The sequence below is a fragment of the Protopterus annectens genome, chromosome 10.part0 (assembly GCF_019279795.1).
Source record: "Protopterus annectens isolate FY-2018-M chromosome 10.part0, PAN1.0, whole genome shotgun sequence".
Taxonomy (NCBI): domain Eukaryota; kingdom Metazoa; phylum Chordata; order Ceratodontiformes; family Protopteridae; genus Protopterus; species Protopterus annectens.
In genome coordinates, this window is record NC_056744.1 from 1,824,455,446 (window position 1) to 1,824,472,460 (window position 17,015).

Here is a 17,015-nt window from a genome sequence, read left to right on the forward strand (position 1 = left end):
TTGATGTCTGGGTAATGGTTAGGAATGAAGTTATGATTAGGGTTTGGAATGGGGAAAATGTTAGGGTAATGAGGCGTGAACGCACGTGTGTGTGTGTGTGTGTGTGTGTGTGTGTGTGTGTGTGTGTGTGTGTGTGTGTGTGTGTGTGTGTGTGTGTGTGTGTGTGTGTGTGTGTGTGTGTTTGTGTGTGTGTGTGTGTGTGTGTGTGTGTGTGTGTGTGTGTGTGTGTGTGTGTGTGTGTGTGTGTGTGTGTGTGTGTGTGTGTGCGCGTGCGTGTGTGTGTGTGTGTGTGTGTGTGTGTGTGTGTGTGTGTGTGTGTGTGTGTGTGTGTGTGTGTGTGTGTGTGTGTGTATACACTGTACTCAATGATTCACATAATTTTTACCCTGAATTTTTACAGAATGTTTTGACAAAATGTTGTAATTCATTCTTGATTTATAACTATGTGGACTAAATTATGCTGCGTTTGATAAGTTAGTCTTTGAAGATGTAATCTAGTTTCCATTAAAATAAATGCAACAAACATCATTCTGCACAACTACATCAAAAATATTCATTTTTCTGCATGTCAAAGCACATTTTTTGGTGACATCCTCTTTCCTGAGTTATTTTAGCATGAGATAATGGATCTTAGGTTTACAATGCTGAAATCAAACATGAAGGCCAGAAATAGCATTCTTGCTAGAATACAACTGAACACTAACAGAACTTGAAAATTCTAACATAAAAAAGGAGGAAAGACTTAGAATTTTTTCTGGTCACATAAAATTCTGGATATTTGTATTTATCTATGTTTTCATGTATCTCATGATAACGCTGCTTTAAATAAATGTTCATTTTCCAGCAGTGGGTTAATAAAGTGACTGAAATCACAGTTTGATTATCGCATCAGAAAATAAATTACCTGCAACAGTGAAACCTTATGGTACGACAGCCCTGGTGGATAGTAGAATGTGAGCAACGTATTAAAGGCATCTTCTCCTCTATTTTCTACATTAACAGTCACGTTCACCTTGGTGAGATCGCTAACCACAAAGTGTGACTCCCTTTAAAAACAATCAGAAATAACAGAGTAAGGGCATAAATTCACTTCTAATAGGGACAGCAGTTTACTGGATTTTCATTTCTTGTATTTGAGATCCTCTTTTACAGTTAAATGTCAACACTGTAACAGAAGTAATATTTCTCGCTTCCATTTTACACTGCTATAAACAACATTATTCCATGTATGTTGGTACTGTATTGCCAGAATATGCCAAGTACTTAATTCAAACTGTTTCATGTAAGAAATTAAATATTTACGTGCTCTTTTTTGCAGTCACAACTGTAGCTGGTTCAGTATGCTAGATGTGTATGCAGAACCTACCAGTGTGCGTATCTCTGTAGACCAGCAGGTGAGATTAAACCTACCAGTCTGCATGTCTCTGTAGACCAGCAGATGAGATTAAACCTACCATTGTGTGTGTCTCTATACACCAGCAGGTGAGATTAAACCTACCATTGTGTGTGTCTCTGTAGACCAGCAAGTGAGATTAAACCTACCAGTCTGCGTGTATCTGTAGACCAACAGGTGAGATTAATCCTACCAGCATGCATGTCTCTGTAGTCCACCAGGTGAAATTAAACCTACCAGTGTGCATGTCTCTGTAGACCTCCAGATGAGATTACTCCCCCTCACCATAAACAAATGAACACGCAAAGTCCATAGTCCACCTAGGGTCATTCTGTGTGCAGGGTGCAGGAACAATTTGCAAATTCCCTTCTAGAAGTGTGTTCTTGAGACACCAAATATGAATTTGTCTTACAAACAGTCTAAAATTCAAATAATACAATAGTAAGGAAAATCCTGTTCTCTGATCAGCCGTTTGCCTGGGAGTATGACGTTATCTAAGCATAATCGGCTTCTAAGTACTCCAGGTACAGTTTAAATTTAGTTTATATCTGTGACTCTTACAATATTCAAATTTGGGTTATGTCTGTGGTTACTGTTCACTATTTCCACTATTTAACTTTAGGTTATATCTTAACTGTTTTGTTACATAATACATGTGCTGTAGGAGGTTTATCCACTTTTTATGTGGTTAAATACCAGCGCACTGTAGCTATGACTACTAACAACAAAATAGGGGCTCTCTGACAAAATAAGCGTCTCTCTACCTCTCCTTCTTTGCTAGTACACCCCAGAATAAATCTCCCATAATGCTGTGCTCTCAAGAAAAAAAAATTTTATCTCTCAGATATTCACAATTGTATATCCTAAATGGTATTGACTCTCCTTTTGATATTTTAACAATTGTTAAGTTCTGCTATGTATGTTCAGTTCTATTATTTCCTGTGTGATGTGATGTTTTCTTCTTATCTTACCATATTGTATCCTTTATATTGTACTGTACTGGAGCTTTTCTCCCTGGGCTTCTGCTGAAAATGGACCTGTGTCCAGTCGGACTTTCCCAGTAAACAAATGTAAAATAAAATAAAATAAATAATAAAATAAATAAATTATTTGGTGACAACTCCATATGAGAAGAGCATAATTTGTCGGTAACCCACTCCTTTAGTTCATTATTAAATATGGCACCAAAGGTATGAAAGTAAGGCTATGGGAACACGTGAAAACATTGATGGACAGGGGGTATTAGCTGACCCAGCCCACCTGCTAGGTGCAGCTGCCACCCTCTTACCCTTCCCCTCACTCATGTTTCAGTGCTTTCTTAGAACCCCTCTGGTCATTATTTCCTTTAATCAGACTTGGGACCATCACTTTTCAGCTAGCTACCTTCTTTCTTAGAACCCCTCTGGTCATTATTTCTTTTAATCAGACTTGGGACCATCACTTTTCACCTAGCTACCTTCTTTCCAAGAACCCCTCTGGTCATTATTTCCTTTAATCAGACTTGGGACCATCACTTTTCACCATATCTACCTTCTTTCTTAGAACCCCTCTGGTCATTATTTCCTTTAATCAGACCTGGGACCATCACTTTTCAGCTAGCTACCTTCTTTCTTAGAACCCCTCTGGTCATTATTTCCTTTAATCAGACCTGGGACCATCACTTTTCAGCTAGCTACCTTCTTTCTTAGAACCCCTCTGGTCATTATTTCTTTTAATCAGACTTGGGACCATCACTTTTCACCTAGCTACCTTCTTTCCAAGAACCCCTCTGGTCATTATTTCCTTTAATCAGACTTGGGACCATCACTTTTCACCATATCTACCTTCTTTCTTAGAACCCCTCTGGTCATTATTTCCTTTAATCAGACCTGGGACCATCACTTTTCAGCTAGCTACCTTCTTTCTTAGAACCCCTCTGGTCATTATTTCCTTTAATCAGACCTGGGACCATCACTTTTCAGCAAGCTACCTTCTTTCTTAGAACCCCTCTGGTCATTATTTCCTTTAATCAGACTTGGGACCATCACTTTTCAGCTAGCTACCTTCTTTCTTAGAACCCCTCTGGTCATTATTTCCTTTAATCAGACTTGGGACCATCACTTTTCAGCTAGCCACCTTCTTTCTTAGAACCCCTCTGGTCATTATTTCCTTTAATCAGACTTGGGACCATCACTTTTCAGCTAGCCACCTTCTTTCTTAGAACCCCTCTGGTCATTATTTCCTTTAATCAGACTTGGGACCATCACTTTTCAGCTAGCTACCTTCTTTCTTTCCCTTTACCAAGATCTCTGTCTTTCCTCTTCTATCAGGTACATGCCTAAAACATACATGTATAAACATGTTGTACAAGAGTACACATGACAGCTTTTCCTCACTTCAGGTAATCACTTCTCCAATAACCACTGATCCTCTTAGTGACCATTCACTGCACACCTCTTACCTGTATGATGTCATTTGGAGAAACATATACAAGGACTGCTCAGGTCACCTAAATGGACAGCTTTTAAGTGGTGGTTCCTTCCTATCATTATATGACTTCTTCCTAACACTTCAAATTACCTTAAGTTTACTCCATGTTTCTGAATTCCTTGTCTGTTTTTGACTCAAAAACTTTCTGAGAAAGGCTATTCTATGCAAATACCACTGTCTTTGTGGAAACAAAAAGTCTTCATATATCATCTATAAATCATCCTCTCCCTCCCTGGGATTCAGAGAATTTATTTTCTTCCATGCCAGTTGCCCAACATGGGGTGGTCAGTTATGATGGAGAGATGGTTTAGCCACAAAACCTCATTGGCAGCTCTTGCTGGTGTTTTGTCCAGAAGTCTAAATATCGCATTAGCAAAGACGCTCATCTACATGTAAACACACATGTGCACACAGGCACACAGACTGAGTACACTGCATACTTCTCAACTGTACAGATTTTTGCAGAATGTCCAGATTTTTGCCTTATATTTTTGGCCTGTTTTTCATATAATTGTGGTTTCTGGCAAATCAGTGTCAGCTCGTTTAAGACTAAAGTTAGAAAATAATGACAGACATTTGAGTTTCAAACTTCATACCCTTCAGAAAATTCATGCCCTCAGAAAATTCATGCTAATTCAAAACCTGTTATTCTAGCAACTTTCTAAGTTTGTAAGAGCAATATTTAAAAATTGTCCCTATTTTTGGGCGTTTTCTCCCACTTTTATTCATGGCTTTGTCCAAATGTCTTGCTCTAAGAGGTTGAGAGCTATGACATTCACAGATCATTGCTGTAAGTCTCCTACAAAGTACCAAAATGTTTATTTTTGAATAATATTTATTTATTTATTTTTTACATTTGCTTATACTGGGGAGGTCTGACTGGACATAGCTGTCTGTTTTCAGTGGATGCCCGGGGAGAAAACTCCAGAACAATTGTTAAAACTACTATACATAAAATATTTACATGTGCATTGTGCTTTAGACATACAATTACAAGATATAACAGATAGTAACAAATGAATCCATGATCATACATTAGATAATTACATAAGCATAGTGGGTCTTAAAATGAAAAGGTATAGCGGGTATATCATTATTGAATCATTTCTGGCCTTATACCACGCCTAGCACATGTATCCCCCCCGATTATGCCCCAGGGATATGGAAAGAGACGTCACTGGTGCTTCTTCCTAAGTTTGGCGACACTACTAAAAATGAAAATTATCAGCCTAGTAACTACACAAGGATCACAGGCAAATCCTTTGAAAGAACTGTTCTCAAACTTTTCCCATAGTCCTTAAATAACTATTGGATATTAACCAGCATGACTTTTCAGCCTGCTGCTCATGTTTAATCAATTTATTGCACTTTTTATGAATCAATTGACACTGCTGACTCAAAGTTGACAGCTGATTTTTATATACATTTAAATCTTGTCAGAGCATTTGATTCAGTGCCACATTTGGCAATTTTATTTGGTATGTTATCACTGGATGTTGATAGGTACAACGTATCATGGATAGCAAACTGGGTCTGTGCCAGGAAAGTCATGCACCAGGAAGGTCAAGCCATTGTTGCAAATAGGTTCTCCAGTGAAATTACTAAAAACTGGGGGGAGAGGTCCCCACAACGACCTGTATTATGACGTTTTCTGTTTAAAGGAAAACTCTACCCAAAAGTCAAGTTTTGCTGTCCAAAAAGTATTTTTCCTTCCCTGTAAGCCAATACTAAACCCTTCACATACAGAAAAAACATAATTTAATAATTATGTTTGCCTTTTTTCCTGCATCTTTCTCTTCATATGTTACATCACAATAGCTACTAAGAGTGACACAGTAATTAGGTTACATCACTTATCCCAACTACAGAGCCATTAACCCACCTCCATTTCCAAGTCTGTCATTCAAACATTCCTTAAAATGATGCAACAGAGACGGCCACTAAATCAAAGGAAGTGACATAATTAAAAATGCTGATTGATGCTGACAGTGAAAAGTAAGCCATCACAGCAATGTTGTCAACTGATGAGAGAGAAAACTACAGTAAAGGATCCCCTCATCTTTAAGGATTTATTTCTGTCCCTCAAACATGACATGGGGAAGGCGAATCCATTGACTGCAAAACAAATTAATGCCGGACATGGCTGCCTCCTTCAGATCATTTGGGGGTGTAACAAATTAGAAAATACAGTGATCATTTACTTTGATGCAGAGGCATTAGCAGTGCAGAAAAGTTCAAGACTGGCAGAAAAAGGTGTTTTCTTTCAGTTTTTTTGGTGCAGTTCTCTCTCCTTTAATGTATTTATGGCTACTTTTCTAGAGATGTTGTAAGGGTGAGTCGAGATGAGCAGCTGTCCTGGGTATAACCAGTTAAGGACCATGACTAGTGTTTTTGTGTAAGTGCAGACAAGTTCCTTATCTGTTGTGGTAAGATGTTTAACGAATCTTGTTTGTGATCACAGCTCCAGAGATGCTATTCAGTGCCATGCATAATGAATTATAGCAAAGAGCTTCTGGTTCCTTAACTTTAGTCTAAGGGAGGTTTCAAATAAAGGCAACAACACCTCAGTGCACACAAGGATATATAGTTTGATAAATTTCAAGATAAGACTAACACTGAATCAATAGTTATGAAACTGACAGAGCATGAAAGTACACAGAGAAAGCTATTCCTACTGTCCATTTAGTCAACTGACAATAAGATTTGTTTTAATATTGGCATATGACAGTGCTTCCGTTTGGAATTTTCAATAAAAGTTAAGTACCTCCCTGGACTACATGAAAAGAGACATAGAGGAGATCTCTGACCATGTAGCTCAGGCCGGTATGACCCTGACCTTGAGTAGCATCTTACCCTCACCAAGAATGATGCCACAATATGAAGACAAGATGATCAATTTCAACAATTGGCTTAAGTATTGGTGTCATTCAAAGGGGATCCAATGCCTGTCAGCCTGGGGTGACATGCTCGACAAGCCATGATGCTTCGCTAGGGATGGCTTGCACCTGTCACCCTTGGGCTTTCGGATATTGGCAAAGGCTCTTGCTACCCCCATAGTGCCTTTTTTAGGCAAGGCTCAAAAGACAAAGGCCACCTCCATAGGTATCACAAGGGATAAGAAACTAAGAGTAATGCTACTCAACGCCAGAAGTCTAAACCTCAAGATGCATGCACTTGAAACTCTCCTTAGCATGGAGAACATCGATATCGTGCAGTAACAGAAACCTGGTTCCAGGCTCCAGAGAGCACCCCAGCACTACCAGGTTATACCTCATACCATGCTTTTCAGCCCCAAAACTTGGACCGAACCACAAAAGGAGGGGGAATATCAATATTCGTCAAAGATACCCACACCTCCAGGTTGGTGGCACAACACGAAGCATCAGAGACTATCCATGTGCAACTAACAGTGGTTAAAACTGCCTTCCAGTTTATAGCCTGCTACAGACCACACTCCCAAACCCAGGAACCCCACTCAGCCTTCCTGAGAACACTGGAAAATATGAAGGTCTCTCCAAACACCATTATATTGGGCGACTTCAACTACCCAAACATAGACTGGGAGCATTACTCTAGCTCCAACACCCTAGCCCAAAGGTTCCTAGAATTTATAAACTGAAATGCTATGGAACAACTTGTTACCACTCTCACAAGAGGGGAAAACATACTGGACCTGATCATCACCAACATAGGGACTCTATGCTCCAGACCAGAAGTGTATCCCTCACTGATAAGATTAGACCATAAACTAATCTCACTTGATATTCACATCCCGACCACACCCCCTGCCCAGAAAACCACAGTGAAAAACTTCTCTAAAGCAAATTTCCCACTCCTCAAAAATGAGGTGGAATCCTTCAAAGCTCCTGGGCCTGTGGAAAATATGGCCCAGACCGCAGAATCCTTTATAAACGCATTCTGGGAACACCTTCAGGAATGCATGGATCATGCAATCCCAAATAAAACCAAGACCTAATCCTCCAAAGGCAGACGTCCTGTCTGGTGGACCCCAGCCATAAACAAACTATACAACAGAAGGAGGAAGCTACTACATGATAGAGCAAAATCCCAAAAAGGGAAAGCATCTCTGATCAGTATTAGCAAAAAACTACGGGCACTCATAAAATCATCTAAGGCCAGCCTAGAGAGAAAAATTGCACAGGACACTAAGGATAATCACAAGGCTTTCTTTAGTTATGCTAGGGAACCTTGGTGGGAATTCCCAGATATGCTCAGAATTAGTCCAAAATGACAAGAAATACACTGAACCCACAGACATTGCCAACATCCTAACTGACAGGTTCAGTGCAAACTCCCCCCCCCACCAAAAGGGCAAGTATCTATCCCAGCAGAGTGCTGCTCCCCTGACATCACAGCATCAATGGGACCAGACGGTGTCCCGGGCTGCGTCCTACATGAACTCCAAGAAGAGCTAAACCCAAACATAAAACTACTGTTCATCCTCAGCCTTACTACAGGATATGTACCCAAAGAGTGGCGTACAGCAACAGTGGTCCCTCTCCACAAAGGTGGTGCCTCAATGGATCCTGGAAACTATCGCCCCATAAGCCTAACTAGCTTGGTCTGCAAAGCTATGGAAAGGATCATCATGGACCTCATAAATAAAGATATTGTGGACCTACAGACACTGGATCCTACCCAGTTCGGCTTTGTTAAGGGCAGATCCTGCCTCTTAAACCTGGTCAATTTCTTTGAAACAGTCACCAAGGCCATTGACGAGGGGAAGGTGGTCCACACAGCCTACCTGGATCTCACAAAAGCCTTCGAAACAATACCCCACTCGGGCATTATTGATAAGCTCACCAGCTTAAATATAAACCCCTATGTCACTAGATGGGTTGCAAACTGGCTCAAGGACAGAACCCACATGGCTAGAATTGCTGGAGCCATGTCAGACTCCAAACCAGTTACAAGTGGCATCCCACAAGGCTCAGTCCTGGGACCTCTCTTGTTCGGTATATATTTCTCGGAGGTACAGGCCAACATGGAAGGACTGTGGCTGACCAAGTTCGCAGATGACTGCAAACTGGGTGCCATAATCGACTCTCCAGCCAACACAAGTATCCTCCAAAAGGGCCTCATAGAAACAGACAACTGGTACCACAGCCATGGCCTCAAGCTAAACACCAAAAAGTGTATAGTCATCCCCTTTGGCAAAAACAAAGTGCCCACAAATTACCACATAGGTGATAATCCATTAAGTACGGAAGAAGTAATTAGGGACCTGGGGACCCAAGTTGATAGCAATCTCTCATTTGACAACCACTTGGCCAAAGTGGTTAGAAAAACATTTTATATAGCCCACCTAATCATGAAGGGATTCACATCTAGATCAGGGGAGGTCATCGTGCTTCTTTACTCATCCCTCATCAGGCCCATAATTGAGTACAATGCCCCTTTTGGGATGTACCTTACCAGACACCTGCAGCAACTGGAAAGACCCCAAAAGTACCTTACCATGAGGATCAAAGGGCTCAAACAGATGCCATATGCTGCCCGGTTAAAGAAACTCCAGCTCTACTCAGTGGCATACCGCCTGCTCAGAGGCGATCTGTGCCTGACGTATAAAGCCATGTCCAACCCGGAATTAATGGACATGCTGCACCTCAGAAAATCCAAATCCCATCGAGCTATGCGCTCGAGAGACTTGAACCTCAGCACTGAAATAAATAGGACATGCTGGAGGCACAGATTCATAACCCAGAGGCTCCCTTCACTCTGGAATAAAATCTCAGTCCAGGTTAGGCAGAGTCCCTCATTGACTCTCTTCAAGAGGAATCTTGCTGAGTGGATGGGAGATCGTAGGTTTACCCCGAGTATCACTTCTGTGTCACTGTTAGACAGAGGCACAGTATACTAACCTCGAAAAAGGGCATAGCAAAATTCATTTAAAATGGGTGGCGAAAGCCAAACACACTCTGGCTAGGCTTATAAATGCCCTAGGGCAGATAGCCTAGTATGAACTTATGAACCTATGAACCTATATGTCACTGACCACCAAATATTGTAAAAAAAAAAAAAAACAAAGTAATGGATTTGGGAGTAATTCTTAGTAGATGTTTCACCTCTGAGGTTAATGCTGCTAACATCATTAGCCTGGACTGTATAGCCCTAAGCGACTTCCTTCACATTATTGCTTGTAAGCAACACAATGTCCTGGCACCAGTTGAAAAGAACTTAATAAGACCTGACAACAAATACTGCAGGTCTGTATAACTATTACTTGACAAATATCTGTGAAAAACCATGCTTGTACAGTTTTTTGTTTAAAGCTTGTAAAGCTTTAACAGAGCTGAATCTACATTCTGTAAGTTACAGATTCATCATAAATTACTTGATTTTAGTTTACAAATGTACTAAAAATAATATAGTTTCATCAGCTGTTGGGGTGATGTTTAGCTTACATTGCTATAATACCATTAAAAACAACACTTGCAGAATTGCCTGCCTTTAATACAAATGCAAAAAAGAATAGATTTCATTAGAGAGCAGCTAGGTTTTGGAATCATTTGCAAATTTCAGTAAGACTAACACACACAATTTGGATACCTTTAAGGTACTGGTGGACAAATGGTTTGGAGATAGAGGGCATATGACCTGGATACAAACTCCTGGACAGTCTTTTTACAGGCCTTTGAGAGTTTGCATCCTGTTGTATCACTGGTGATATGCTTTCTGTAAATACGTACTTTCCACTTGTTTTATGGTCATCGTCCCATCTTGTAGTTGATTTCCAAGAAACAGTTTACCAAAGTATATCCTACCTTGTAATTTGTTAATCTTTAACTTATGCTGTAGATTTGACATTGTAGTTTTTCAGCATTTATCTGAATGATGGCCATGTCTAATTGTCTCTCTCTCTCTTTCAGCCTCTCCCTATGACTTACTTCAAGTGCTTGAGACCTAGCTGCTCTGTTCGAACTTACTGAAACCAAGTTTGTTCATTTACTGTTTGACTGTATTTTTGGCTCACTGCACTTTATAGCAATGAGTATATGGGCTTGAATATGACATGAACTATTCCATACTCTGAGGCTCCCAAATCTTCACAAAGAGAACAGCACATTATTTATTGTGTTTTCAATAATTACCCTTTCTCTGAGGTTTATGCATATACTAAGAACACATAACAAATCATAGATAAAGAAAATATTCATTTTTTAATAACCAGCAAATAAAATCAGTGTGGTGGCAATGGGTCTCCCACAGGAGAAGGAACCAAGAAATCATGACTGCTGTTTACAATGGCTGGCTTCATGAAGCTTTATGGCCTACCCCCCTACCTGCTTGTAGCTTTCAATAGAAGCTGAGGTAAGCTATGAACAGTAGTTATTTGGGGTGGCCCTGCCATAGGCTCAAGGAGAGGTACACCTCTTGGACCTACCCAATCACTCAGTCCAGCTGCTGCCACCACTCCAGGTTCTACCACAGCTAGATAAGCAGCCTAGCTCCTCCCACGTCATCCTATGCCCCTCCACCTTGGGAAAGTTAAGTAGGCTTCAGCCTTGTCATTCCTTGCTCATCCACTGCCAACTCCAACTAGTCAAATGGCATCAGAAATAATCAGCCTAGGCATCTAAACGTTTTCTGCAACATCAACACAGCACAGGTATATCTCACAGGGGATACCGCTGCTCTGGAACAGACTCCCCATCCACATAAAACAAAGTTCATCCCTGTCCATATTTAAGCACAACTTGGATCTGTGCATGGGAAACAGAAAGTTTACCCAGGACTGCCCCCTGTACTACTAACGGACAGAGACAGCTCCTAAATGCTTTAGTCCATGCTTGAGGTCCCTCAAATTATCTGTGGTATGATCCCAGTTAGTCTCATTAGGAGTAATATGTAATTATAAATCATGGGATGGGTAAGTTAGGAGTAATATGTAATTATAAATCATGGGATGGGTAAGGCCAACCTTCAACTAAATGGAATAGTTTATTTGAAGCACAAAAGGGAAAGTGGCCCGCAAGTGCATCTAACCTGATACTATGAACCTATAAGTGCTCAAGTCAATAACTGAACTTGATTTGCCTGGGTCGAAGTCAGAGCTTTGTCCCCTTACCCCACAGATCTGACTCCAGAACCCTGAACCTTAACATGTCTGCTAGGTCACTGCTGTCATCCTCCTCCTGAATGCCACCTGTCACCTATCGACCCACCCTTCCATGCACATGAATGCCCTGAAAAGGCTTTCTTTTGTTTTTGGCCCAGGCTATGGAATACTATATCTATCACTCTTGGGTCTGTAATCATTGTTTACAAATTTATAATATGCTCTAAAGCATAACTATAGATACAAAGTGTCTCTTTCAGGCTTGTTTCTGTTTAAATTTTATATACTGTTCTGTCTCACGTCTGCATAACCTCAGTGTTCTCGATTGTTTTTCTGTTGTTGCTGCAGAATCTTGAAGTGAATGTCTGTAACTGAAAACAAAGATAAGTGCTGCAATGCACATTTTGCTGGCATTGCTATTTGCTGCTTACAGCTCGTGGCATTATTATGTAACTGGTTTGTGGTTGAAAATGGGGCCGTCATGTTGCAATCCAGCTGTCTTTTAAACACATTGCTACACACTAAGTCCATAACGATTTCCCATAGTGCTTTTATCCTTGAAAAATTGAAGTGTTTTACTGCCAATCTGTTCCATACTATTTATTGTGATTGTTATTTTCCCTCTTTTTGTTCTTCTGTAACAACTTCCTGTGACACACTACATCTAGCTTCTTTGGCTTTTCTGTAGAAGTACGTCTTGTCTTGAACCATAGCTGTGTTGTACATTTGTATATTCAGTTCAAATAACATTTTGTCTGTTTCTTGCTGTCACTTGTGTTCCATGTGCTAATATTAAAATATTATAAATGGCTATTTCCTTTATTCTTCACATCTCTTCTCTGTTACCTCACACACACACACACACACACACACACACACACACACACACACACACACACACACACACACACACACACATCTGCCTTTCTGTTCTGTCATAATAACATCATCCACTACATTTCCCGCTTTCGTTAATATGCCATCCATCTTAACTATAGCATTTAGCTATATCCCATATTTAACCTGTGAAAAAAAACTAAAATTGTCAAGCAGGGGCATCTCTAGTTTTCTTTATTACTTTTAATTACTTCTGTGTCTCACAATCTTTAAATAGCAAAAGTTAAAAGTATATAATGAACAGAGGGTTAAGAAGACGTTAATAGACTCCACAGTAATATTTGGAAGGGGACCATAGCATAGCTTCCAGATGATACTGAAACCTAGGGAAGGCAGACACCCGGAATAACACTGTCCAATAAGAAAGACAGCTTTTTGTAATTTGGGTTCTGACTATATATCACAACTGCAAAAATGTATCAGTGGTGTTTACGTTATGACATATGTATCATACTATTAAAACGACTTCCTATATGTCTTTACATTTCATACAAATTCATACTTCAGATTACGTGTTGATACTACACTATTTTTAGAGCTCATTTCTCTGCTATTCAGACTTAATGCTGCAGACATCATCATGGGAATACACTAAAAACTAGTCCAAAAGGACCAATACAACTTAGAACAACACAAAATAAATAAAAAAATGAACCACCTAGGTCAGCCGCTTCACTTTATTGAGAACAACAAAACGACTTTGGCTTTCGCCAAAAACTGGCTTCTTCAGAGTCATTGGGATTAATTAAAACAACACATTAAATACTAGTCCCTAATTCAAACTTTGCCAATCAATGATACAACAAACCATGACATCATAAAAACATCACTTCCTTCCAATCTAATCCTTTGGTACCATAAACACTACTGCTCACACTTATATACACCTGAAAAACATATATGTTAAAAACATATGTAATAAAAATGTATATGCATTTTGTGAAACACACTGTTAAACATTATATTGGATTGTCAAGAACAAGGTTTTTTAAAATTAGATGTATAAATATACTTTGTATGTCAAGGTGGAAAATGAAAGATAAAAAATACATACAGATTTATGAAACCAGATAAGGGTGGAGGGGTTGTTGTGATGACCACTACTGACTACAGTTCTAGAATGAATGAGATCCTGAATGATGGAGACACCTATGGTAGGGCATCCAGGAGTGAAATTAACAGAGTTTATACCAACACAGACCTGTATTTGCAGGATGCGCTTTTTCAGGGATTAATAGATCTAGTGGAATACAACTATTTGAGTGTCAAACATCCAGTATTGCTTGTTATCTTTGGCATCCCAAAAGTCCACAAGGACATGTATAATCCACCATTTAGACCAATAGTTGCTACAAGGGGTTCCAAGACCGAACCTCTAGCAGCATTTGTGGGCAACTGGGCTAGGACAGCCCTGGATGATGCTGAGCATATTTTAAAGGACTCCTGGCATTGCCTGGATGTTTAAAAACAGGAAATACGCAAACCCACTATGTTTTTCTTACAGTAACTGTGATAAACGTATTCACCGTAATACCCCATGACCAGGGTTTACACATGTTCCATGAAAGCCTCTTAAACAGCAATAAGGTTGACAAAACTAAAATAAATCTTTTGTTGGAATTGATGGAGATAATTTTGAAAAATAACTATTTAAGTTTTGAAGGAGAATTATTCCATCAAAGGACAGGTGTAGCGATGGGGGCCAGATGTGCCCCTGTCTTTGCTAACCTGGTCCTCCTTCATTGGGAAAACCATTATGTATTCACCTCAAAATTTATGGGGAATATCAAGCTGTATAACAGGTTTTTGGCGAACATACTCATCCCTTGGAAAGGCAATGCAACTCAAATTGGAGAGTTTATTGATTATTTAAACAACACAACCTCTTTCCTCAGGTTCACACACTCTTGGCATTCAGGTGAAATCAACTTTTAAGATATTAAATTGATTAAGTCACCAGAAGGTTTACAGGAAAGAAACATACTCTAATTCTTTGTTACATTTTAAAAGCTGTCACCCTTTGCACCAAAGAAAGAGTATTGTCAAAGGGCAAACGTTGAGAACATCTCGACTGGTGAGTGATAATAATTTTTTCAGGGACGAGATGTTCAAGTTAATTGGTATGTTTCTTGAGAGGGGTTACCCCTTAAAATTGATACTGAATATCAAGAAAGAGATTTTGAGGAAAAGAGAAACCGTTTACACCCCAATTTTGAGAAATGGTTGTGTAGGGGTACATACAGAGAAAGTCACCAAACCAGCAGATGTGTGTGTAATGAAATACAACACACTAACCCCCCCAATTGGTTTCAGTTTTGAATAATAATTGGAATGTTTGTTTGGACATCAACACCGAATCTACATTGGGCAATATGCCAAAAGTTGTTTACAGTAGGGGTAAAAACATCAAATACACTCTTGAAACACACAATGGGTCCATGAAACATCATATTTCTATGATGTCTAAATGTGGTATCTGCAGATACTGCAGGTTTATAAATGATGGCCCTTATGTGTGGATTAAGGATTACAACTTCTCTATAGCATGTCCCAGGAAATGTAACTGTAATACTTCTATGTTAGTGTATGTAGCAACTTGCACAGCGTGTGATAGTTTGTATGTTGGCAAAAGTATTTGCAGGCTTTGTGATCAGATATCAGAGCATCTAAGAGCCATCAAAAACAAGAACGTGCATAATGCACTTTAGTTGCATAGCAGACGTGAAAATTTTAAGAAATTTATCTTTTTTGTAGTGGACAGGCTCTATAATAAAGAAAGAGGTGGTGACCTTAATACAGAGGTTGAGGCTAAAGAATTTAGATGACAGCTCAGACTCAACACTCTGAGTCCACCTGGTTTAAATGACAGCACCTCTTTAATGCCATTTTAAAACAAAGGATACCACTCTGATTGAATTCTACTTTAATGTATATTTTCTGTATATATTGCTGTAATCAAACAAACTAGATTCCTGCTTCTATGTATATATTCTGTATATGTTACTATATTTACTATCTGTGACACTGTTTCTGCTTCTGTACTAATTAAAGTTTATATTTTTTCTGTATCTCATTGGAGCTTTTCTCCCCGGGCCTCCACTGAAAATGGGCTCTTTTAGGCCCAGTGGACTTATCCCAGTAAACAAATGCAATAAATAAAATAAAATAAATATGATTTGAGGGGTTTTGTCTTATATCTCAAAAATGTATGTACATTATTTATGTATTTTTTATCTTTCATTTTCCACCTTGACATGCAAACTATATTTATACATCTAATTTAAAAAAAAAAACTTGTTCTTGTCAATCCAATATAATGTTTAACAGTGTATTTCACAAAATGCATACACATTATTATTACATATGTTTTTAACATATATGTTTTTGAGGTGTATATAAGTGTGAGTAGCAGTGTTTATGGTACCAAAGGATTAAATTGAAAGGAAGTGATGTTTTTATGATGTCATGGTCTGTTTTATCACTGATTGGCAAAGTCTGAATTAGGGACTAGTATTTAATGTGTTGTTTTAATTAATCCCGATGACTCTGAAGAAGCCAGTTTAAGTTTTTGGCGAAAGCGCTTAGTCGTTTGGTTGTTCTCAATAAAGTGAAGTGGTTGACCTAGGTGGTCCGGTTTTTTAATCATCATGGGAATGCCACACAGATCTGCCTGACTGCAAAAATGAGCCAAACCAGTAAACCTGCTTGTCAGCGAGGCTCGCATCACTCAGAAGGTAAGATAATAGAGGTCACCAATTTTAATTCCATTATGTGTTAACTGGGTAAGCGAACAGGACCATTATGGAACTTTTTAACCATGATTTGAGCCACTTTTAGAGGACGCAATTAATTAGAATGCTTTAGGGAGGTAAAGTGAAATGAAAGTACCTTAAAAAAAGAACACACCGAACCATGGAGAACATGCAGATTCCATAATGATGTTATATCTGAACGTTGCATTTGCGCGGCACAAACCTTAACCACTGAGCATCTTAGTTTCATTTCCTGCACCGAACCACGGAGATTCCAGAATGACATTATATCCGAATGTTGCATGTGCACGGCACAAACCTTAACCACTGAGCATCTTAGTTTCATTTCCTGCGCCGAACCACGGAGATTCCATAATGATGTTATATCTGACGTTGCATGTGCGTGGCACAAACCTTAACCACT

At 39.3% G+C, this 17,015-nt stretch overlaps 1 protein-coding gene across 1 annotated transcript in view; it reads right to left on the reverse strand.

Moving 5' to 3' along the window:
• ITGAL (integrin subunit alpha L) overlaps positions 1 to 17,015 on the reverse strand; it is a 1,030,513-nt gene that overhangs the window by 168,648 nt on the left and 844,850 nt on the right. The window contains exon 20 of the mRNA XM_044086682.1: positions 905 to 1,046. Within this exon, the coding sequence (XP_043942617.1) occupies positions 905 to 1,046 (142 nt within the window). The remainder of the gene's footprint in view (positions 1 to 904; positions 1,047 to 17,015) is intronic.